The sequence below is a fragment of the Pogoniulus pusillus genome, chromosome 16, assembly GCF_015220805.1.
Source record: "Pogoniulus pusillus isolate bPogPus1 chromosome 16, bPogPus1.pri, whole genome shotgun sequence".
Lineage (NCBI taxonomy): Eukaryota > Metazoa > Chordata > Aves > Piciformes > Lybiidae > Pogoniulus > Pogoniulus pusillus.
Window position 1 is genome coordinate 16,930,125 of NC_087279.1, and position 24,806 is coordinate 16,954,930.

A 24,806-nucleotide genomic window follows, 5' to 3' on the forward strand; every position below is an offset into this window, starting at 1 on the left:
GATTAGTTAACACAGATCCAAGCAGAAAGACACACTCTGAGAGACAGAGACACACACATTGTCTTATCTACGGTTGTGTTCTTGTTTTTATACACTTCAGCAAGCCTATGAGTGAAGTAGACATCACCTTTGTTTCCTTTTTGCAGCCTATAATCTATTTTTTCCTCCTTAAAGCATTCCAGTTAGCCTCAAACCAGCACAGGGCATAATGCCCGTCCTTGCTAAAATGCGATCTCCTGTACCACCACACGACTGCTTTTGCAGCTCTCCCTGGCTACCAGGGAAAGCCAAGACAGCATTTGCATAGACAGCAGTCCTGCGTCGATACCGGATGGATCCATTGGCCATGCACACTGTGGACTCAGCTGTAACTTCACACTGAAACACAGACAGCACTGCATGTCTGTAGGAAGGCAGTCCCCTCTCTTTTGGAGAGAGAGAGCCCAGTGCCTATAGTGCCACAGGCCTGAGGGAACAAAATCCACATCTGTACAGCCGAGAAACTGTGATGAGAAGGAGTACTTCTCCTCATTTCAGTGGGTCAGAGCTCAGGAAGAACTACATTGAAGCCTCGGATTGCATCAGGAATAGTGTGGTCAGCAGGAGCAGGGAGGTCATTCTGCCCCTGTACTCTGCACTGGTTAGACCACACCTTGAGTACTGTGTTCAGTTCTGGGCCCCCCAGTTTAGGAGGGACATTGAGATGCTTGAGCGTGTCCAGAGAAGGGCGACGAGGCTGGGGAGAGGCCTTGAGCACAGCCCTACGAGGAGAGGCTGAGGGAGCTGGGATTGGTTAGCCTGGAGAAGAGGAGGCTCAGGGGTGACCTTATTGCTGTCTACAACTACCTGAGGGGTGGTTGTGGCCAGGGGGAGGTTGCTCTCTTCTCTCAGGTGGCCAGCACCAGAACGAGAGGACACAGCCTCAACCTGCACCAGGGGAAATTTAGGCTGGAGGTGAGGAGAAAGTTCTTCCCTGAGAGAGTCATTGGACACTGGAATGGGCTGCCCGGGGAGGTGGTGGAGTCGCCGTCCCTGGAGCTGTTCAAGGCAGGATTGGACGTGGCACTTGGTGCCATGGTCTAGCCTTGAGCTCTGTGGTAAAGGGTTGGACTTGATGATCTGTGAGGTCTCTTCCAACCTTGGTGATACTGTGATACTGTGATACTGTGATAAAGGCTCTGTTTACACAGAATGGGGTTGTTTTGCAGTTGCTCTCAAAGCTAGAAGTTCAGTCGGCAACTTCAAGCGGACAGTACAGCCTTTACCTTTTTTTTTCTCTGTTATTTTCTTGACAAAGGTTTAGGACACCCCTTTGGAAAGTCTCAGCTTACTTTCACAAGCTAAACTCAGCGCAAGCTTTCGGAAAGCATTACTCAAAGTTGCCGGCATGCTGTAACCAGCCGTGCGCGGCTCTAACATCCAGGACACGGAGAGAGGCATCCACCACTAACCCGAGCAGCAGGTAACAGGGCTGCCTCTGCCCCGGAAACGGGAAGAAGCACAGGCTCCAACTCCAAGCCAGATTCAGTGGAGAACGAGACAGGAAATCTGCTGAGCAAGAACGAACTGCTCTTCCTCTCCGCTGCCGCCCCCGGGCCCTAAAGACTCCTTCCTCTCGGACCCACTCCTCCGCAGTGCTCGCACCCAGCCGAGCCCTCTAGAGGCAGCGCACACGGAAGCGGGTTGACGGAGCCTAAAAAGCCTGCACATCCTCCCTGTGACAGCCATGCGCCCTGTCCAATAGCTATCGAGAGCGCCGCCGCGAGGGCCAATGGCAGCGAGGGGCGGGCGGAGGCGGCCGCGCGCCGGGAGCCTTGGTAACGCGCGGGCCGCGTGTGGCGAGTGCGGGGGTTTGGGGCTGGTCCTGCCCTGCCATGAAGATCGAGGAGGTGAAGAGCACCTCGAAGACGCAGCGCATTGCCGCCCACAGCCATGTCAAGGGGCTGGGGCTGGATGAGAGCGGCGCCGCCAAGCCAGCGGCGGCCGGGCTCGTGGGGCAGGAGAACGCGCGGGAGGTGAGCGAGAGGGGTGGCAGGGCCACGCCGAGGCTTCGCTGGGGCTCTGCAGCCTCCACCCCATTTGATGTGGGAGTCTGAGGAGCCCTGGGAAACAGATCTGGGCTATACTGGATGTTTTCTAAGTCCCGTTCTTACAAGTCCCGTTAGTGGGTGAAGTTAGTCTGCCAGCGCTCCTCCGCGTGTTCCGCTGTGTGAGAAGCGATGGGGGTAGTGAAAGCTAGTCTTTACAGCGCTAGTCTTTACGTTAGCTGGCGGCAAAGCTGGCTGACACCCTAGTCTCCCCAGGTTTAGGCATAGAAGTTGGGGTATCAAAAGAGATTTTGTGCAAGAGAGGATTGAAGCTTCCGTTTCTCTCTGGCCTGGTGGGTTCTTGAGCAGATTTGTCATTCTAGAAGTCAAAGATTCATTTCCTGTGTTATGTTTTAACGTTTCTGTATGACTGCAGCTCCAGGAAGGGGTAAGATCTGTGCTCTTAGCAAAATTCAAACTGTCTGTGAATTATTTTTTTAAATGCCAGTGTCGTGAAATTGTAGGGAAGTAGATGTTTATGATCTTGTCTCCCTTTTTGTGTGCGTGAAGTATTTTTGGTGAGCTCACAACACCGTCTATTTCTGAATACTTTAGTAATATTGTGGAAAAAATATAGTAATACTTATTAACAGTGTAAATATTTAACTTACAGGCTTGTGGGGTTATAGTGGAACTAATCAAGAGCAAGAAAATGGCTGGCAGAGCTGTGCTGTTAGCTGGACCTCCTGGAACGGGCAAGGTACTATCTTTCTTCTTTGATATCAAATAAAGTATTTCCTAATATTTTAATTTGGTTTTAGAAGCATTTTAAGGTAGTGGTTACACTGTTTTCATCTAGAGGAATTTTCTTCATCGATGAGTTGACATGGTTTCCTGCTTTACATTTTTAGTTTTGCCATGTTATCACCATTGGCAGCTTTCAGTGGTGTATTCAGGCATTTTTTGTGTAGGTTACCAAACACATCACTAGTATGATCTCTGAAGGAGAATCATAGAAACTAATTTTGTATTGAAAGTCTAAATACCTTTTGCTTTATTTAAGTCTTCTTGCATTTGTATCAGATGTCAAATATAGATTCTTGGAGGTGTTTTATAAGCTTTTGGTAAAAGTCACTTTGTATGTGTCTTAACTTACTGGGACAGGGGAAGGTTCGCACATGTGAGGAATACATCAAAATAGTCTTGATATTGATAGTTCACTTTTGCAAAGTCATATTACAGTTGAGGAAAATCAGCTTTGTGGAAAAAGATTTCTTCGTTATTTCTCATAAAAATTAATATGTGGGGTTTTCTTTTTGTTGTTTTGAAGACTGCTTTGGCTTTAGCTATTGCTCAGGAACTGGGAAGTAAAGTTCCTTTTTGTCCGATGGTTGGCAGTGAGGTCTATTCTACTGAGATTAAGAAAACAGAAGTTCTAATGGAAAACTTCCGACGTGCAATTGGTAAGTTTCAGGAAAACAAAAGTTAAGTATTTGCATGATACTTACTTTTCTCAAGTCATCAAAAAAGGAAAAACTTACCAGTGATCATGGTGATTCGCAGAATATTTTATGTTGTGGGATTTTGTAGTGCTGATCCTAAGTTAGTAAATCTTTTCCACATGGAAAATGTAATATTTTTCTGAAGGCACCCAAGGATCCATGCAATCAGAATTTATTTGTTGTGTTCGGATTTATTCTACTTTCCCAGATGTTCATCTCCAGGTTTTGCCTGTGTCTCTGAATAAAACAGAAAGAGAAATTCTTTTTAGTTCCTTACACTAGTAGAAATACTTGTAGACAGAAGAATGTGATTTTATTTCAGTGATTTCACCCTACTAAGCAAACAACCTTAATCAGGGACTCCCAAATGGCAGTCTGAGCCTGACAGTATTCCAGCAATCACAAAGAAAATTCCTTGCCAACAAAATGCATACTTCACCTTAATGTCTTCCTCAATTCTAAAGTGCTTTTACAAGCTTGATGTTAATTGGTTGAGTTTGCAGCATAACCTCAATAAGTATCTAAAAATCTCTTACATAAAATTGCTGCTGACAGCTGATAAATGCAGTCAGAAGTGGCCCTTCTTTGTATGAGGATTGGCTAAGTGTGGCCTGATTCTAGTACTGAACATATTAGTTAATTTTCGTGGTTTCTGTACCATGTTTCCCCTTGGACTTCATCTAATTATTTGGTGGCAGCAAGATGAAGAAGTCTCTCAGCTCTGCAATGAAACAAAAGTATTATGATGACTCCTATAAGAAAGCAGCTCTCAGTAGCCTCTGGTCTTCTTGTTACCATGATTCTGGCAGAGCTTGGGGGAGGGAAGCCAGAGACTGAGTAGTCTGTAATACTTCCTTGATGTGATGAAGTTCCCTGTCAGAGATGGGGTAACCTGAACCTACAGATGAAACTTATGCCCTCCATGTTGTCATTTCTAGAGATAGCAGTATTTAAACTCTGAGGTTTGACAGCCAGGTACATTGTTAGTTCCCTGCATTCTCTGAATGTGAATACAGAGACACTTCTAAACAAATACTGGTGTTAATGAAAGATGGAAGTTCTTTTATTCCTTTCTGTTGAACACCGTGTCACATTTTCATAACAAGCTTTATTGAGTATCAGTGTGGAAAAAAAGAGTCATCTCAGAAATATTTTAAAGGACTAATAATTACTTTTTCTTACAATGGAACATTTTGCAATCATGTTGAAAATTCAGTTATGTTTTAGCTTCCCTACCCAATAAATAACATACAAGGGTGTGTTTTGGGGGGGAGGGGGAGGAATCAACCAGCAACAGTTATTTTGTTTGCACAGTGCAGTGTCAGCTGTGATTGTGTGCAAGAGAAGCTTCACTTCACAGATTAACCACTACTTAAAATACTTATTTAGGTTTTTGGTTTGTTTGGTTAGGAGAGTGTTTTGGGCTGGTGCATGATTTCTTATTAGCAGGTTTTGTACACATCTATTGCTTGTATTCTGCATTTTTATTTCAGACGGTTTAGCTACTTCAATTTCTATATATGGCAGGGATGTTAACATTATTTTTTTACTGGTGGTTTCTTCTTTTTTTGGCTGACTGCTTTGGACCCATCACTGTGTAAGGAAACTGGGATGACTCAGTTTACAGAATTTTTATTGTTAGGAGTCTTGGAAACAGACATGTCATAGTCTTATAGTCAAATACTGCTTGGGTTATAGTAGAGAGTTTGTAATACCTAAGAAACATAAAAAGACAGAGTGGGAAATTAGAAGACTGAATTGTTGTATGGGTTAAAAAACCTTCAGCTGAGAGACATTAATCCTGTGTAGATCTTATTAGCAGCTGGCAAGGATGATGACAGTAGCTAATGTTAGAGCTCAGTTGCGGTAAAAAATAACTACTGGAATAGCCGCTTAAATAGCATATCTGTTCCCTATGTCTCCAAACTGTAACTGCCAGTAAATCAAACAAGCACTATGTAAGTCCATATAGTGCTATTGAACCTGTACATGAAACAGCCCACAACTGCTGCCAGAGTCTCATACCTCTGATTTGCAAGTAGGAGACGCCCCTCTGTTTAAGTTGAAGAGCTCTGTTGAGAATGAAGTTTGTAATCTGATATGTGCAGATTCATTTCAAAACAAAGGATAAGCAGCAGCAAGTTCAAAGTGTTGATCACCTTTTTTCATACTGTGTCCATTTGTAAGTATTTTTTATAGACAGGTCTATATGAGCACATGAGATCAGACACATGTATTTGAAGCAAATCTCTAGATTGTCCTCACTGACTCAGCTTTGGTTTGCTTTGTCGAGCATGTGAATTGGATTCTTCTCAGATGAAATGGAAGATACAAATTAGCAGCATACCGAATATACACCAAACACAAATAGGCTTCCAGTTGAGAGCAGAAGAGAGTTCCTGCTGAAAGTTTAGAAACAAAACAAAAACAAACAAACCAACCTACCTGTGGATGTCTGCTTGATACCAGTAGTTCACATATCGCTTCACATAGCTTGCACACACAGCCCATGTGATGCAGCCTTGTCTGTAACTTAAGGGTTCATTAGGTTTTTTGTCTGATGTTTTGGCATCCCTAAAAAAAAGCATGTTAAAAAAATTACTGAAATTAACTTTTATAGAAAACATTTTAGGTAGTGCTGCATAAGGGAAAGCAACCAAAAAATTACCATGTTGTCCACAAATAACATTTCACACATTTCAAATCCTGGCCTTAATTCAGGTCCAGTAGAGGGAGACAGACTCACGCTTGTCAGTTCTTTATATTCCTCTATCAGCAACTCAAGATTATTGGTGAAGTGTCTGATCTATTTCAAAGCAAAATGAAAAGTTATGGAACAAGGAAAGTTTTATGAAAGTCCTAATAGCTGCGGGATGGGCAGGATGACTTCCTTATATCTTGTTACAGCCCATTCATTATTTTTGGTATGGCATGTGTGTCTCATAAAATACTTTATAGAGTCTCTTCAGATGTGGGTTCTTTGAACTTTTATGTAGTTCAAACGTCTGCATAATTGTAGTGGTGGTGGTGATGATAGTGCTTGGTTTGGTTATGGGTTTGTGGGGTTTTTTTTTTTGAACAGTCTAACCATAACAGTCTTCAGCTCTGTATTATTCCTCAGTTTAAAGTAACTTAGTTAATTGCGACAGTTGTGACTAGAATTGAAGATACCCAGATACTATGATGATTATTTAACTGTCTGAAAACCAGCAAAGGATGTCATTGTCAGCTATTTTGAACTAGTTTTAAGTTTGCATTCTAGTGGATTCTGTGAAGTTTTGCCTAGCTCACCTTTTGCTATAAACTTGAAGATTATTTTGAATGATACATGAGCGCTTTGTTAATTTTATGAGGTTCTAACACAATTGTCAATTTTCGTTGTTTTTTAATTCAATTGGTAAAATTTGGCATTTCTTTAATGTTTTTTTCTCTTGTCTTTGTCTTTGCAGGGCTTTTGTAATAGTATAAAAATTGTCTAGAACTCACAGTTATATTAGTGTCACCGATCGTCAGTTTCAGAAGATGAACTGTTTCTCTGCCTTGAGCATAGGGGAACAAGTCAAGCAGATCCCTGCTTTGGGGGAGGTAGAAGAGAGAGGATACTGACCTTTGCTTCAAAGACTAATAAGAACAGATGGAAAAAAAACAATTTCTTGCATTTTAATAAAGTGCACTGTAGGTCAGAACTTGGACTGAACTCTTGCCAGGGTGACGCAGGGTGAATATTACGACTTAATACTGCAGCAGAGAACAGTAATTGATCTTTCTGCTTTTGAAAGTAAAAACTTAATATTAAATGTAATGCAGCCTAATAATACATTGTTCTGTTGATAGTTATACTGCAGACTTTGATTTGTGCACTAAAACTATTCTAAAAAAATTTCTTGCAGGGTTGAGGATTAAAGAGACCAAAGAGGTTTATGAAGGAGAAGTTACTGAACTAACTCCATGTGAGACCGAAAATCCTATGGGAGGGTATGGCAAAACAATCAGCCATGTAATTATAGGACTTAAAACTGCAAAGGGAACCAAACAGTTGAAGGTATGTATGGTAGAGCCTCAAATACTTCCGTAAGTGTTTTACATCTGTATTATTCTATTTTTAGCACTTGTTATTTTCAGATCAAGCTCTTGATACCCACTTCAGTAGAGTGGGGATCCCAAGAGGATGTTCCTTTTCTTACATCACTTTATTCTATGCCTGAGTGTGTGTATCTGCTCTGTATGGAATATCTAGGAGACAAGACTAAAGTCTAGTTGAAATAGAGGATAAATCCTTTGTTCAGGGCAGCCTCTTGTTGCTTTTCTCCTTGGTAGCACACACATCTGTGTCTTCAAAAAGCAGCACGTTTAAGCAGGAAGAGGTTATGATGCAGTTTTGCTGCACTAGCACAGAAAAACAGGCCAAGTTTAGAACCTAAACTCTGTTCTCAGTCTGGGATATGCCTGGTCAGACTGTGGCTATAAATTTATGTCTGTGATAACAAATGTATAAGAAAGATCTTGTTTGGTTTGTGTTTTCCTGTTTTTTTTTTACCAAAGTTCTGAAGATGGTTAGGGAAAATCTTACCTTCTTCAGTATAAATTGTTCTTTTCTGTCTCATTCTGTCACTATGCTCTAGTGAATATTTGATAGAGAACTGGAAGTTGAGCTGGTATGCTGCCAGCTCAGACCCACTTTCCCTTTATTTTCTTGTCCATGTTGTTCAGTTTCCCTGTCAGAGCACAAGAGAACTGAAAGCTGTCTCTATTGTTAAGTATCATCTTGCATTCATTCACTCTGAAAATGAGAGAGTGCAGAGCAAAACAGAATAAACACGTACTGAGAGAAGCAAAAGCTTCTAACGTGCTCTATATCCACACTCCCTCACTCGTTTCCACAGAGGATAAAGACTCCAGAAACCAAGAGGCATAATTCTGTGCTACAGCCAGAGCTTTCTTAAAAAAGTTTTGCTAGAAGGCAAGAGAAGTTCTGCCTCCCAGGCATAAATACATGGTCATGTTACGCATGTTTTGTGATGTATGTTTGTAACACTTAAGCATCGCTTCCTTCAGACAGCAGATTTTGTTTTGGAAGAAGGTAAGCTCTGCATCTTTTTTTCAGATTTGTTCTCTGTTGCTATTCAAAACATAGCTTTATAAAATCCTAGAGGTGCTGGGGGGAGTTGCAGTGTAATTTTATCTGTTGGAAGTGAGCTTTAAGATAAATTTCTTTTCCTTGATTACCATGACAATATGGAATTTGACCAACTGTGATATTTGCTTGTCTGCAGTTGGACCCAAGCATATTTGAAAGTTTGCAGAAGGAGCGAGTGGAAACTGGTGACGTTATTTATATTGAAGCAAACAGTGGAGCCGTCAAGGTAAAAGAAAAGTTCTCCACTTCTATGCAGGTGTATGTATTCTTGCAGACCTTTCTCTGCCTTTGTCATAAGGCTCTGATTTATTAACCTTAACTGACATGAAATGGTTACATGGAAGTTGTAAAAGGAGCCTAGTGTTTTCCTTATCTGGAAAGAAAATTCTCCCTTGCACCGAAAGAACCTGGTCATCTGGTTCACAATTAAGGTCATCTGGCAAGGAAGCTATCACTGATGCTGTCTGGATGAGTTTTCTTTTCTGTAAAATCAAGACATCTTTAAGGGGAAGGGGGGAAAAAACCCAAGCAACTTTAGTCATTTTCAGGCTGACATCTGCAGTGTATTTAATCTTTCTTTTATCGCTCTGGTATTTTCTCCACAAGATATATACATGTAGAAGGGAATACTGCATTAGTTAGCATTCTTTTCATATCTGATTTAGAAAGCAGTGTACAGCAGTACTTGCTGTTTAATGGATGAGCATAATATTTTTGTATCATATAATAAATCACCCACCTACAAAGGAGTCTTGAACAGTTCTCCCAATCTCTAGTTAATCTGCTGGATTTGTCCTTTAGCAAGAATTGCATACAGTTAAAAGAAGGAGAAAGAGGAGTGGAATATTCGTGCTACTGAAAGTATCAGGTGTTTTTCAACAGTTTTTGAGCTTTGATCAGTAGCAGGGTGTGGGATGTCTGAATTGTCAGCTGAAGCTTGTCAGGACTGGAATAGTGAACTAAAGCCCTTTATCTTTATCAAGTTCATGTCAGTCAAGGTTTTGGCACTGAAACTAATTCTATACCTGGGTTTCTCTTCTTTGCCTTTCCTCAGAGGCAAGGCAGGTGTGACATCTATGCCACAGAATTTGACCTTGAAGCTGAAGAGTATGTTCCCTTGCCAAAGGGTGATGTGCACAAGAAAAAGGAAATCATTCAGGATGTCACCCTGCATGACTTGGATGTAGCCAATGCTCGACCTCAGGTATTCAACTCCACAGATGAAGTCTTAACTGAAAAATTATTTGACATATATGTGATACTTACTAGAATAATGAAGAAGATGTAGAAATTGGAGCTGTCTTAAATCGCCCTTAAAAATTTCCCTGTGGAAAAAGCAGTACCTGCTACTGTCTAGGCTGTTTGTTTTCACCAGGGAAAGACATTACTACTTTCTCTCCAGGAGGAAAGTTGCCTACAAATACAAGGTAGCAGCAGCCAGATCTGCATTGTTTCTTTGGTTGAAAGTTGTGAATACAGATTAATTTGTTCTCTGTCTGTGGTTTTGAGGCCATGAAGTGGAAACTGCAAGCACTTGTGATGAAAGGTCACTAAGTACTTTTGACCACTGTGGATTCTGTTGGTGTTCCTGATTCCTTCAGAAGTGTTTCATAGTCTCTTGTCAAATTTCTTTGTGACTTCTGGTAAAGCTCTGAACATACTGCAGCAAAGAATTGATAACTGGAGAATTACTCCTTGCTGCATCTTAACATGAACCTAATTATTGAGAGTATTCCATCTATGTCATGAGCAAAAGCCACTAACCATACAGTATTATTGTGGAAAGACTGGCATCCCTACAGTCAGATATAAGCCCTTTATCTACACTATTTCAAAATAAGCATCCTTTTTCCAACAAAATAACATATATGACAAAACTCAAGGTGTTCAGAGCCCTCAAAACCCAGCGTAATTGCTCCTGTGTTTACAGGCCAAGCATCTACTGTGCATGCAGGAAATTCATGTCTGCATTCCTTGAGAATTTTAGTCCTTATGAGCTTCTCTGTGACAGTATTTTAGAAAAGGATTAATCTGGTTGAGTTTTCATGTTCTCCAAATGAATGAAGCTAGAGAAAGGATGAGGAGGTAGCTAAAGAACTGTTTAGAATACTGCTGAAGTGACCTAACTTTTGACAAGACTATCAGATACTGTTTACATAAATTACCAAGCTAACTTCAAGAAACAACTTACCAGTTACTGTTTTATAAAATTCTCATAGTATGTGTTTGCTCTGAGACCTCATAGAACCACTTTCTTCTCCTAGGGTGGGCAAGACATCCTTTCTATGATGGGACAATTGATGAAGCCTAAGAAAACTGAGATTACTGGTATGAATCCTGGTTTTAAACTGATATAACCTATATGTTTGCAAGTTAAAAAATTATTAAAACCTGGTTTATTCATGCACCATCTCTCAGCAAATGCCTACACAACACTTAATCATAAATATTCATACTTCAAAAAGCAGTGAGAGAGTTGCTAGGATTATAATGGCTGCAAATGATACAACATGTTAATGGTTCATACACAGAACGATAAAATATAAACTGTCCTCTGTGCCTGTCTTCCTGGGGAGAAAGTGTTCAGAATGCTTAGTGCCATCCCCCTTCCCAAAACACTCCTGCCAAAGAGCAGGAGCTTCAAACTTGTGACAAAGAGCCAAACTGAGTAACAGCAACAAAAGAACAAAAAAACGTTGTTAGGTTGTGTGCCTGTGTGAAGCAACCATACTGAATAGCTGTGGGGTAGTAAAATGGCTTCTAAAGACCCTTGGCTTGGTTTAGGCATCTCTTCAGTAGACACCTGTTGTAAGTGCACTGCTGCTGTTCCTATCTACAGAAAGATTTATTCTCCCTTTTGCTTTGAAAGCAATGATGTTCCAGTTAGTGACTATCCAAATTTATATCTAAGTCTGTTTCAATACCTAACTTGAATGGCAGTCTTTTGAAGTACATTGTCTGCAACAGAGGTCACTTTCTTACTCTAATGTCAGATTTACTGATGTAACATCTTGACTAGCTTTGAGACCCATATTTTCACAGAAATTTTATGTAGCCCTGTTTTTTTGTTGTTGTTACACACATTTCTTGCTGAAATGCAGTAGCAGTATTTTGTTCTTTCAGTGGTGCTCTTTTCAGCCATGCTTGGATACTCTCAAGTTTCACATTTTAAACTAAAGTTTGACTGACTACTTCCTCTCCTCTGCCAAACTTCCTAAACACACAAAAATCAGACTTTTTCTTAAGCCATGTGAGGGGACACAGACTACCCCAGTGAAGTACTAGAAGTTTAGCTGTATTTTGTTGCACAGATGTCTCCCCAGTACAGTAGCAGATGCCACCGAATTTCAGTATCACAAAGCTTTTTCCCCTGTGGTGGTAAAATACCAAACCACGAAAAATTCAAAGGGAATTTTGCTTGCTTTTAGTCTTTCATACAGACCTGTAGTTCTCTAGCAGAACAATTATCAGTCTCTTTTTGTTCTCAGACAAACTTCGAGGAGAGATAAATAAAGTGGTAAATAAATACATCGATCAAGGCATCGCAGAGTTAGTCCCAGGTGTACTCTTTGTAGATGAAGTTCACATGCTGGACATTGAATGTTTCACATACCTGCACCGTGCTCTGGAATCTTCCATTTCCCCCATTGTCATCTTTGCTTCCAATCGAGGGAATTGTATTATCAGGTATGATGTCTAAAGTTGAATTTTTCAGTTTGTATTGGTCCATAAACCTTGTAATTAACCATAAAAACAGGTAGAAACATGGAAGGCTTTTATCCCCAGTATAGCACCTGTGATAGTCCCTAGGTTGTAAGCTGTATCAGTGCTCAAGAGCTGGTTGTGAGCTTTGAGATGGGACAGGCATTTAATATCAGGCTGAGTTGAGGCCAAATGAAATTCTTCCTTTTACTTCCACTGACTCATCCTTCTTTCTCTACCAACTGAATTGTCTCATTTCCTGGATGATCTGTGATGCCTTATTCATTGGATACCTCAACACATCTGTTTCTTCCACATTAGACACCTTGGAAGCACCAGAGTTACAAACTTCTAGTATCATAGTTTACTGCTTTGTCTCATTTTGCTATTTGCTATCCCCATTGCATCAGACTTAATACTTCCTGTTTTTACTGCTAAAGCATATCATGGTTTAGCTTCTCCCTACCCTTCATTATTTACTGCTATGCTGGTCTGGCTTTTTGTCATTCTTTGGTCTTACCATTCAATTTGTTTTTCACCTCCACAGCAGTTCGTGTCTCCACTTCAATATTTTGCACCCACACGATACATTCTTTGCATGTTCAGTAGAAGTGCTCTCCTGTTTCAGATACTTCCTTAAGTTCTACTGCTAATTTGTGGTTTAGGTTTAATTATGTCTAAACAAGCTGTCATTAGCAATGAGTGCTACTCTCTCAGTTGATTTACTTCAGCTGTGTAACCAGCCATTCCTTTCCCTCTTAGTGCCTCATCTGGTATTAATATTTCTCTGCTTTCGTCGCTTAGAAGTTAAACAATTTTGAAGGGCTTATCACCTTAAGGTGGAGATTGCAATGCTGTCTTTGCAAAGGCATAAAAAAGCTGTCTTGTTGAAGTAGAGCAAATAGATCCACCAGCGTGCATTCACTGCAGATCTTGTTACCAAAAAGAAAGTTGTTTAAGAAGAAAAGATTTCCATAGAATAATTGTTTCCAATATGGCTAAATTAAGCCCTTAAAAGCAAGTTTATAACTGTATATTGCCATCTCAAGTAATTAGTGCTGCTCTGATTTGCCTGCTGATGACTTTTAAAAGGCTTGGGGGAAAACAAATTGTACATTACAGTTGATTCTGTAACCTCATAAGAGAAGAAATCAGAGAGTATACTGTCAACTCAAGACTATAGCAGATGTTTGCAGGGCATCTCAATGGCCACAGCCACGGTGACTGAATACTAGCACTGAACTTAGAAATGTAGTTCTCTACCAGCACTTAACTGTTTTACCTGCAATCCCTATAGATTTCATTAAATCTGGGTATCTTTCACTTTGTACTAAACAGCAAATTGTGGTGGAAAACCAAGAGTAGGTGTGCCTGCAGCCTTTGCTGTTGGGTGTTGTATATCAAACAAATAAAATGGTTGTGGGTCTAAATCCTGCTCTGTACTTTGGGCAGAGATCTTCACTTCTCAGTTTGCTGGATTGCAAGCATGGAATGTAATGACTGCAGTAATCACTGCAAGGACTGGGGGAAGGATTGAGCAGACTAAAGACTTACTCAGCAAGAGGAGATGTTCTCCAAATAGGTGACAGTGTATATAATTCCTACTGATACTGCTAAACAACTTAGTAAGAATTATTTGTTCCTTGCTAGAGGATACTTTGAAGCACTAGATAAGACTGCATTGTAAGATACAATGCAGGGGAACATGATGGAAAGCACCACCTCTTAAGTATTTTTGAGTGGTGTGTTTAAGAGCTCCAGAAACAGTATTTGTTTCCCCTAGGCTGACCAGTATGACCTTCAGACTAGAATGTTTTGTGTCTGTCGGAGGATTGTATCTCTCTAGAAAGACACAGGAAGCATAAACTAGTAGATGTATAGTCCCTTAGAACTGATTTTGGTAAAATCAGCGTGCTGGACTCAGAATTGTATCTGATCTCTCTGGTCTCTCCTTTAGAGGAACAGAGGATATAGTGTCTCCTCATGGAATACCACTGGACCTGCTGGACAGAGTGATGATTATCCGAACCATGCTGTACACACCCCAAGAAATGAAGCAGGTAGGCACAGCATATTAAGAGAAATTCGAAAGAGTCTCTGGAGTTCTAATCTACCAGGACTACTGCTATGTCTGTACATATTCTAGAGCTCTATATAGAGCTGTTTGACACTTTGTGGTCACCAGGTTTTGTGCTAGAAAGCTTACTACTTCCTAAATGCGTGCTGTTTTAGTGACTGTTTATAGGAAAATGGTTAAAACTGTGCATGCAATTCCTTTGATTTCCACCCTATGATGAGTTCTACTGGTAAGCATATCTGGAGCTGAAAGTGACATCTTGCTTGCATGAAATAGCATGGTTGGTAGCTGACCTTATCTCTTGCACAGATGTGCTTTGCTTAAAGCTTGCAGATTCCAGCAGGTAATGCTTTTTCAGGTGGTATGAGATAAATTATTAGGCCCCAGACATCGAGCTGTTCCTGTCTGTAAGAGAGAGATTGAGGAATGTAACTTCCTGCAATGTACTACAGTTTTAACCTACTGGGCCTGTCTCCTTGAACTGGGAGGATATTCATGCTCCTAGTCAAGTCTGGAAATGCAAGCACACTAAGTGTTGCAGAGATATGTTCCTGAAGGCCTGGAACTTTTCCTGTGGGGCCATCACAAGGTATTGTATATCGATTATAATGTTTGGGTGCCATTATGATGCACCGTGTCAAAGATCTCCCTCATTAGCATCTCAATGCTGTGAAGTGACACAATGCAGAAGACATTAAGGTTTATCATGTCAATTCTTTGTATTATTTAAGAGATAGTGTCAATGAAGGAGAGCGTTGTCAGGAGATAATGGTCTCCTCCTGCTGGATAAGTGCCAAGGTGAAGCCGAGGCATTTATCGAGTATAAACCTAGAGGCTAAGCTGCCTTTCTTGAGGAGCTTTTCACATATGGCTGTTGTGAGCCATTCTCAGGATAATTTTTGGTGCCTTAAAGGACACTTTAAAGCGTTGTGGTATAGATTACAGTACAGGCGGCCCAGCGATTTCATAATACGATTATGTTTTGTATGAATAAAGTGTATTTTTGACTCATTCTGGAGACTTTAAAGACTCTCTGGACTTCCCCTGTGCTGTATGTGAATTTTGTGTAGTTAGGGTGGTAGGAGTATGTACTCACAAGTTATGTTTTGTTAAGGTCGCTGTATATAATACCTGCCTGGTGTGCTGTATTATAGTGCAGGTAATACACTGCTAAACAGCTTGTTTCTGAACTGTTGATTTTCAGAAGAGCTGGGTAAGTGCTGTGTGATTTCTACTCTTCCCAGGGCTAAGGGAACGGAAGTGTTTACAGTAGCATTTCTTAAAGCTAAAAATAGAATCCAGACATTGTCCAATAAATCATGATCCCATAGTGACATAATCTCATCTGCCCTTAAATTAAGGCTTTTAAATTACTTCTTTCAGGGGAAGAGAAGGAATTGTTACACTTTGATTTCCAGCTAAATAAAGTTGGGGGCCCTTTAAAATCAGAACAGGGAGAAAAATCACTTTTATGCATATTCCAGTCAGGTATTATTGTAATCAAACTTTTAATCATATGTACCTGCTGTTAAATATTAGAGGTTATAACTGGGACATTTTGTTCCCTGTATTTTTACTTGATAAATCCTTATTTTCCCATTTCATAGCAGCTTGCTTATATGTATTCACTGGGTTAATGGCTCAGACCTCAGTCCTTCATTAAGCACCAAGCTGCTAGATAAAAAGTTATTATAAAAGTGTTGTTGAAGATGTGGCATTCAAGATGCTTTTTTTCTAGCAGGGGAAGAATAAAGGACTAGTGTTTGAATGAAGAGGAGGTGATGTTTGGGTAATCTAAAAGAGAGAAAAAGACACTCTTCAATCTGAAATGGAGAAGCACTGCTGCAAATTGCAGTGTTCAATATTAATATCTTAGCCCAGGTTCCTGCCATCTCAAGCCGCTCTCTAACTCTGGTCCCTACCCTGACTCCTCTAGCGCATTTTTATGGCTTTAATTTAAACGAGTGCTTCTTGATATCTTGTTTACAAAGCTGCCAAAGTGAAAAATACCTGTATTATATGAGGCTTGCAGTTCCAGAGTTATCTCAGCACTACAACACAACATCATTATCCAGTCTGCCCCTTATCACTCAGCTGGTAATACGGACTACCGAGAGACTTGTGCCACTTCTGTTACAGCTTTATATGCTCAGGCTTATTGGTGATATCTTGCTTCCCAACTTTGTAAAGATCTTCAAACTGGTGCAAGCCTCAGACTGTTCTTGAAAGATTAGATTCTTCTTAGTGATTTTAGTGGGGTTTCTTTTTTTCTATTTGCAGGAATAGGTGAATCGCAGAAAGTAACTTTTGATTTATTTTACTATCTTCTTGTCAATTGAATAAAAAGTGTGTTGTGAGCTGCTAAGGAAAGGGCATAGCTTTCTACAGGGCTGTTGGAGGGCTCTGCTGTGTAGTAGCAACAGTAGACTACAAAATTCAGTAATTAACTAGTATAGCTGTCCAAAAGCCTCCAGCTCTCACTTCCTCCATACTTACTCTGTTTTTCTTATGTAAGTTCTCATTCTGCTCCTTTTTTAGTAGATACACTTTGGTAACCATGCAGAATGAGTATGTAGTAATCCAGATGTGTTACTTGACTTGTCTTTTGTCATAATTAGTTTTTCAACATTGTATTTGTCTATTCAAAGACTTAGGATACTACAAATTCTAGTTCAGTGGTAGGTTACACTAGGTTAATTCTCCACACCATCTCACTGTTTAAGTATATCACATCTCTAAGCTGGCAGACTTGAGAGATACTAAGTTGTGCTGATTGCTTGGCCTGGTATCTCACTGAGCTCGTTCATCTCAACAGATTATAAAACTTCGTGCCCAGACAGAAGGAATTAACATTAGTGAAGAAGCTCTAAACCATTTAGGGGAAATTGGTACCAAGACAACCTTAAGGTAAGTTGTGTGCAGTTGGCTTTTCTCTTTGATATGGCTGGGTCTAAACAGGTTGTAGGACGAGCCACTTTCGGAAGCGAGACAAACTTCTTCCACACAAAATTGTTGCCTATTAAAAGCAGTGCTAATATTAAAAAAAAAAAAATAGTGGTAATCCTCTTTCCTCTTTTAAGGAATGTACAAGCTGGACAGTCTTGCAGGTTTTGCATACTGCTGATTGAGCCATGTGCTGCCTAACGGATCTCCCACCCCTGCATTTATTCCATTCACTGGGAATGCCTGAATTGTAATTACTTGTCATTCTGTGTTTGATCACAGGTATGCTGTGCAGTTACTGACCCCAGCTAACCTGCTTGCCAAGATTAATGGGAAAGACAGCATTGAGAAAGAGCATATTGAAGAAATAAATGAACTTTTCTATGATGCCAAATCCTCAGCTAAAATCTTGGCTGATCAACAGGAGAAGTACATGAAATGAAAATCCAATACCAAGTTAGATGCTTTGAAGTGATGCTAATCCTTACCCACGGCTGGCTTAATTATCAAGTGAGAAATAGTTAAGGGTTTGTCTCTTTTGGGACTGAAATATATTTAAGTGCTTGACTGTTTTGTCAGGCCCAAATTAACTATCAAGCGTTCCTGTTTCATTATCAACAATAAGATGCTCCATGATGTCTGTGTACCATCTTAGTCTTCCTTTTATGAGTGCATATGAATTGAAGAGCTCTTGACCCATCAATTTTGTCTTTAGATTGCATTACAGAAGAGGTCTAACTGAAGTCAGTGCTTAAGAACAGTCTATTTTCTTTATGAATGCTGTTTTAAAATAGTTTCCTTCTATGGATGAGAACTTTTTTTTTTTTAAATAAAGTTTGTCTGAAGTGCTTTATAATAAAATATTTCAAGAATAGTGGGAGCTTGCATCTGTTTGCCCTCAGTGCTAACCTGCCTAAAGAAGCAGTCAAAATAAGTTGGAATTAAAAAAGACAGATATGAATAAAAAGGATCTGCAACACAAAAATAGATTACAGCAAAGGAAAGAAATAGTAATGGGACCTTTGTTAAGTGTTTACTTTGCTGTAGGTTTTGGGTTTTGTTTCTTGAAGACCTTGATGGAGAATGCAGAAGTACATAATGGTAATTATGTTGTCCCTGTTTAAAGCCTTTCTTTCAGAGTAATTTAACCTTTCTTTGGGTTTCCTTAAAGGTAATTAAATAAAAGTTGTTTTCCACCATGGTTAGCTATTTTTTTTATTCTATATTCTGTCCCTACTTCCTTTATCACCTGGGATCAGTGAAAATTTACAAACTAAAAGTGCAGTCCTGCTCTGCCCAGACTTTGCAAGAATTTAGTCTTAGTCTCTTGTTCACAAAGTCTGCTTCTTTATTTTGTAAAGCATGGATACTTGATTGCTTCACAGCAATGACATTAAATGATTTGAAGATTAATAGAATCATAGAATCAACTAAGTTGGAAGAGACCTCCAACATCATCCAGTCCAACCTCGCACCCAGCCCTATCCGATCAACCAGGCCATGGCACTAAGTTCCTCATCCAGGCTTTGCTTCAACAGCTCCAGGGACGGTGACTCCGCCACCTCCCTGGGCAGCCCATTCCAATGGCAAATCACTCTCTCTGGGAAGAACTTCCTCATAACATCCAGCCTATACTTTGCCCAGCACAACTTGAGACTGTGTCCCCTTGTTCTATTGCTGGTTGTCTGGGAGAAGAGATCAACCCCCACTGCAACACACATCTATGTAAGCCTGTAAATGGATGAACTAGGAAAAAATGTTCATGCTTAGGAAGTAACTTCATACTCCACATTAGAAACTTTAGTGATTTAAAACACTCTTTGTACAGTTAATTAAGCATGGTTCTTGGACTAAGGTGGGAAGGGAAGAAATAACAACATGCCATAGGAGTCCAGTTTTAAATACTTTTAAGCCACATTCCTGAATGAGAAGCTTTCTGACTGGCATGTACCCAACAGCTACTAAGTTCATGAATCCCTGGGGAAGTTCTTGGTTCCTCACACTAGGAGAATGTCAGTGGGCATTACATTAGGCAGACTGGAGCAATTGGGTTTTTCTTATTTCAAAGGTAAAAAGCACCTCTCTTCTTCATGTTGCTAAATGATCACAGAGCCACAGCTTGCATGTTTAAATGAAGTACATTGACATGGTGTAATTTCTATGTATCAAATGCAACAAAGCTTCCTTGTTAAATCATAGAATTCTGGCTTCTAAAACTAACATGAAAGCTCAGTCATAGTCTTTTTGAGGAAGGAATCCAGCTGCTAAAAGCCCCTGTTCTCACCTCATATGCTCCAGAGGCTTGTCTCTTCCTTGCAGTGAAATGCTGCTTGTGGAAATCGCTCATGATTTTTCAACTCCAGAAAATGTGGCCTGGACAGCAGAGACTGCATTTAACAACATTTTGATCACTTCCTACTATCTCAGTCATGTAAAAACTTGCCCCATTCTTCCAAGTAAAATTCAGTTGTCAACCAACTCTTACTAGCTTCTGTACATCAAATAGTCTGTTCCTTTCTCTACATCTGCAACTAAACAGCACTGATGGAGATATTTAATGAATGCTTCTTGGTTTTTTTTTTTTATCTGTGAATATTTTTTGCCAAGAAGCAGTCCTTTCAGACCCAAAAGTCCTTTCTTACTGACTCCAAACGTATAGAGATTGCAATGACACCACCAGACTAATTTTCACAGCACTTTTGAAATCTGGTTTTACTGTGGCAGGCTGGCATGTTCTGGTTTAGTGCTATGGCACAATGGAAAGACCCAACAGATGAAGCTGCTGCATGGTCAGAATTGAACCTCTCTTTTCTGTCGCAGTTTGAAAGTCCTCCTTGCCAACGATGAATGTAGTTAGTTACCTGAGAATATAAGCACTGTTCCTCTTTGAGTTTTCATCTAACTGATCAATTCAGGTAAAAGTTTGAATAAACCCTGAATAATTCTGAATGTTAGAGCTGTTCAAAGTCCCAGTCATCATTTGATGCAGTTGGCTTTTAAGCTGATAAATTTGGCTCTCTCCACACAGCAGCACAAGACCTACTAGGGCAATGAAGGGTGGTGCCTCCTGGAATACTGAAAAGAACCTTAAGACCATGGGTAGGAGAGGTTAGAAAGTTTGATTTCTTCTTTGGCAAGCTGATTATTTCTTTGCTTACAAAACTTTCTGAAAGTTGAAGCTGTGTAAAACAGAAGAAAGGTCTGTTCTCACAAGTAGTAAAGCAAGCAATCCTCTAAAGCTGGATAGCCTGCCAGACCTCAGAGACCAAGCAAAAGCTGAGGGAGAAGTGACCTGTGTGCCCCACACTGAACATGAGCAGTTCAATCCGCCCCTAGCTTCATAGCTGACTTTGTGATTGATGCTACCTGTCACCTGAGACTGACTGCAAGTGCAGAAGTGTGCTTTAGGAAGAAAACAAGATCTCACAGTATCACCAAGGTTGGAAGAGACCTCACAGATCATCAAGTCCAACCCTTTACCACAATGCTCAAGGCTAGACCATGGCACCAAGTGCCACGTCCAACCTTGCCTTGAACTGCCCCAGGGATGGCGACTCCACCACCTCCCCGGGCAGCCCATTCCAGTGTCCAATGACTCTCTCAGTGAAGAACTTTCTCCTCACCTCCAGTCTAAATTTCCCCTGGTGCAGCCTGAGGCTGTGTCCTCTTGTTCAGGTGCTGGCCACCTGAGAGAAGAGAGCAACCTCCTCCTGGCCACAACCACCCCTCAGGTAGTTGAAGACAGCAATAAGGTCACCTCTGAGCCTCCTCTTCTCCAGGCTAAACAATCCCAGCTCCCTCAGCCTCTCCTCGTAGGGCTGTGCTCAAGGCCTCTCACCAGCCTCGTCGCCCTTCTCTGGACACACTCAAGCATCTCAATGTCCCTCCTAAACAGGGGGGCCCAGAACTGAACACAGTACTCAAGGTGTGGTCTAACCAGTGCAGAGTACAGGGGCAGAATGACCTCCCTGCTCCTGCTGACCACACCATTCCTGATGCAGGCCAGGATGCCACTGGCTCTCTTGGCCACCTGGGCACACTGCTGGCTCAAAGCACACATGGGGAGAAAGCAGCACTGGCTGGTCTAAATCAGCCTTTTCCCCAGGCAATGACCAATTAAAAAAGAGTATTTAACAATCATGTTGCCACCATGTAAGAACATCCTTATGCCTGCCACGTTAGCTGCAGCCACTGCTCTGCAGCAGAGAAAACAATCCCCAGGAAGGAGCACAACTCCTTTCAATGGGTAACAGCAGGCTTAAGTGTGGGGCACACTCAGAGGGAATGTTACCTGCTCCTCCTAAACCCTTGGTTCTGCTGCAGTGCAAATCAACTCAGGACAAGAAGGGCCATACTTTGCCATTCTGCACGCTGATGTTTGCCCAGCAGCAAATGAACCCCTGCCTTGTTTCTGGCCATGCACCGGTACTGGAGAGCTCCCTCCTGAGGGTGCCGTCTCTGTAACGGCCACTAAATGTCTATGAAAGACGTAAAGCTGTGATAGAAAGGGAAAATCCTTCTACTCTAAATGGTGAGCAAATGTTTATCTAGCCTATTAAGTGACGTCCAGCAGACTTATTGGTGTCAAAGCTCTGCCCATGAAAATAGTCTTTCATATGAGCAATAAAAATAGCTCTGTTGAAAGAACCACACTGCACCATGCACAACAGCTACTGGTGAAAGATCCTTACCAAAAGAACCAGGAACACTTACTCGACCCAAAGCTGGCTCTCAAAGTGGGAAGGCACATGCAGCAAGGAACATTCCCACCAAATAAGTTTGGTTATTAATATTCAACTTGAAAGAACAAAGTATTGTTTTAATTCTCTTCTCCCTGTTTTCCACAGAGGTTGCACTTAGTGCATTAATCTTCTAGGCGAAGTTTTTACGACCGATTGCCTGCACACTATGAGAAGTTTCTCCATCCATTACTCGCAGGCAAACGGGCCCTGCTGTGTAGGAAAATATTTGTTACATCTTATCAGGGTGACACATAATCTAACAACAATTACAGCAAGCCCATATTTTGTACTATTTCGGTTTCAGTGTGAAAAATAGTTCTAATATTAAACCGGGGGTGGGTGGGGGTTCTAGTAACCAGTTGAATATTACAAGCTGTGATTTCCTTTTGACATGGAGCAGTGCTGCGCTCAGAACCTGCTCCGAGACAGTGGGTACACATAAATCCAGTGTACGTGCCTCCTGTGCTGATGCCACGGTGTGGTACCAGCTGGAAGTTGATACCAACTCTTCCTACGTAACTGAGGTTAGAAATTGCCACGTCCTTAGTCTCATGTGGCCAAAAGCATCTAAAATGCAGCTAACCTCTGTGGGAAGAAAGTGAGATGCTCTGAAAACAGATCCAGCTGAGAGACCACTGAGGTCCAGAAAACACAAGATCACCCACATCCTGAAAGCTTGCCATCTCAGAAGCTGGTCCTTGTGCCCTCAATGGAAAAGCATTGCAACTGCCCTCTGGCATTGGCCTTTACTGCTTGAACCTGGGCTACCCACAAAGAACAGCACCAGAGCGTGCACAGCACTCATGGGCTATACTGAAGAGCAGGAGGCATGAGACAAGGGTGTAACCTCGCTTTAGGGACACAGGATGGCCAGAGGACATGCTAGTTACATCCACATCCAGTTTCAGATTTCACATCTTCAGCACCACAACAGAACCAGCAAAATGCTCACTGGGGAGCCCTTCCTCTGTGCTGCTGCCTGCACCCACACTTTGGAGTGAGATACATCAACACTCCAAAGAGGTTAAGATGATAATGCTTTTTCTTTATTTTGGCAGAGGATACTCCAGTAATCAAGAGTCATCACTAGCAGGAGTCACGAGTGTATTTTAAACTCCACTGATCTCACCCAGCCTCAGAATGCCCAGAAGCACAGGAAAGCTTTCCCTGCAGAATGCTTTGATACCTTTAAAAGGAACAAATGCAAGTACCCAGCTCTGTGTCAGTTCTGGGAGCTGAGTGTAAATACACTTTAGGTTCTGAGTTCACCATCTGTATCTCCTCTGCTGCTTACTAGCATTGGAGTTTGTGCATCAACCTACCTATTTAAATTGTGCACATCCAAATGAATCCTTAATGCCAGGCAAAGAGCTGGGAGTAGGCAAGGTTACAACAGCAGAATTTATGTAGTGGGGAGATCCTGATAAAGCAAAGAGGCCAGGAAAAGAGCAGAGCTTTTCCCTTCCCCCATCCCCTCTCTGAACAATAAAAATTAAGAACCAATTTATTACAAACACTGTAAACAACTTTCACCTCGGGCTTATTGTGGGGTGCCCATTATGGATTTGTATAGAAGAGAGGACCTAATGCTGGTCATTTGACCTCATGAATTTGCCACCTACATGGTTCTGCTGTGGTCCCAGTCCTCATTTCCAAACCAGCACCAGCACCCCAAGCTCTGCCACTGCTCCTCTCCACTGGCTGACAGTCCCACAAATGCCAGCAGAGCTTCTGATAATTTTCTGGTGTAAAACCAGGCAAACAAGGAGGAAGAGAGGAGACTTGAGCACATTTCATATCAGAAATCAGGCATAGGAATGAGTGAGTGCAGGGGCAACAAGGAAGCGTGCTCACATCTGCCACTCAGCATCTGCAGTTGACACTTTCTCTCCCAAAGAAAGCAAGCTCACATTCCTGAGCCTGCAACAGAAAGCAAGAAGTGGCACAACCCGAGATGTTCATGCCTGCTCACCATGGCCCATGGTGCACAGCCCTGCACAGATTCTATCATCCATGGGAAGGTGCAAGCCACAAGGGTTGCCAAAGGCAGCTGAAATAAAAACCTATCAGTGCCTTTACTTCTAGACGCTGCTTGTATCACAGTATCATCAGGGTTGGAAGAGACCTCACAGATCATCAAGTCCAACCCTTTACCACAGAGCTCAAGGCCAGACCATGGCACCAAGTGCCACGTCCAATCCTGCCTTGAACAGCTCCAGGGACGGCGACTCCACCACCTCCCCAGGCAGCCCATTCCAGTGTCCAATGACTCTCTCAGGGAAGAACTTTCTCCTCACCTCCAGCCTAAATCTCCCCTGGCGCAGCCTGAGGCTGTGTCCTCTCGTTCTGGTGCTGGCCACCTGAGAGAAGAGAGCAACCTCCTCCTGGCTACAACCACCCCTCAGGTAGTTGTAGATGTGTAGTCAGCCCCAAAAAGCTGAATCTAGAGAGCAGTATCAGCATGATAACTGTTAGCACTGGAGAAGGACTTGCTTCTCAGGCTCCTGCTCATTTGGATGCAATCATCTGGTGGAGGTTTGTTGGCCAGTTTTGCATCTCTCCACTCAGAAGCCCCTGTAGATGTAGTAACTCTAGTGGTAGAGATGATTACTTGTGATAAGCTCTGAAAGCCTGAACCAAGCTTGTGTCACACATGACAGCACATACTTCCACTGC

General features: G+C 41.6%; 1 protein-coding gene and 1 long non-coding RNA gene across 3 annotated transcripts in view; one reads left to right on the plus strand and one right to left on the minus strand.

Moving 5' to 3' along the window:
* LOC135182562 (uncharacterized) overlaps window positions 1-24,806 on the minus strand; it is a 39,107-nt gene that overhangs the window by 1,838 nt on the left and 12,463 nt on the right. The window contains exons 2-3 of one of the 2 annotated variants that reach the window (XR_010305244.1): window positions 5,975-6,103; window positions 3,569-3,766 (exon numbers count right to left, since the gene is read on the minus strand). This is a non-coding gene — a long non-coding RNA (uncharacterized LOC135182562). Of the gene's footprint in view, window positions 1-3,568; window positions 3,767-3,844; window positions 4,251-5,974; window positions 6,104-24,806 lie in introns of those variants that run through there. The other variant, XR_010305245.1, reaches the window with a different exon arrangement.
* RUVBL1 (RuvB like AAA ATPase 1) lies at window positions 1,796-18,589 on the plus strand. Its single transcript, XM_064156799.1, has 11 exons — window positions 1,796-2,015; window positions 2,701-2,787; window positions 3,358-3,490; window positions 7,420-7,571; window positions 8,803-8,892; window positions 9,721-9,870; window positions 10,931-10,994; window positions 12,155-12,353; window positions 14,326-14,428; window positions 17,261-17,352; window positions 17,671-18,589. The coding sequence occupies exons 1-11, from the start codon at window positions 1,875-1,877 to the stop codon at window positions 17,828-17,830; spliced, it is 1,371 nt and encodes a 456-aa protein (XP_064012869.1). The 5' UTR covers window positions 1,796-1,874; the 3' UTR covers window positions 17,831-18,589.

Bases quoted from the DNA above. Each gene is read 5' to 3' on its own strand.
- RUVBL1 (XM_064156799.1), top strand. From the start codon at position 1,875: ATGAAGATCGAGGAGGTGAAGAGCACCTCGAAGACGCAGCGCATTGCC. The intron at 2,016-2,700 runs GTGAGCGAGAGG...TTTAACTTACAG, and splicing joins GGCAGGAGAACGCGCGGGAG to GCTTGTGGGGTTATAGTGGA. The intron at 3,491-7,419 runs GTAAGTTTCAGG...AATTTCTTGCAG, and splicing joins AAACTTCCGACGTGCAATTG to GGTTGAGGATTAAAGAGACC.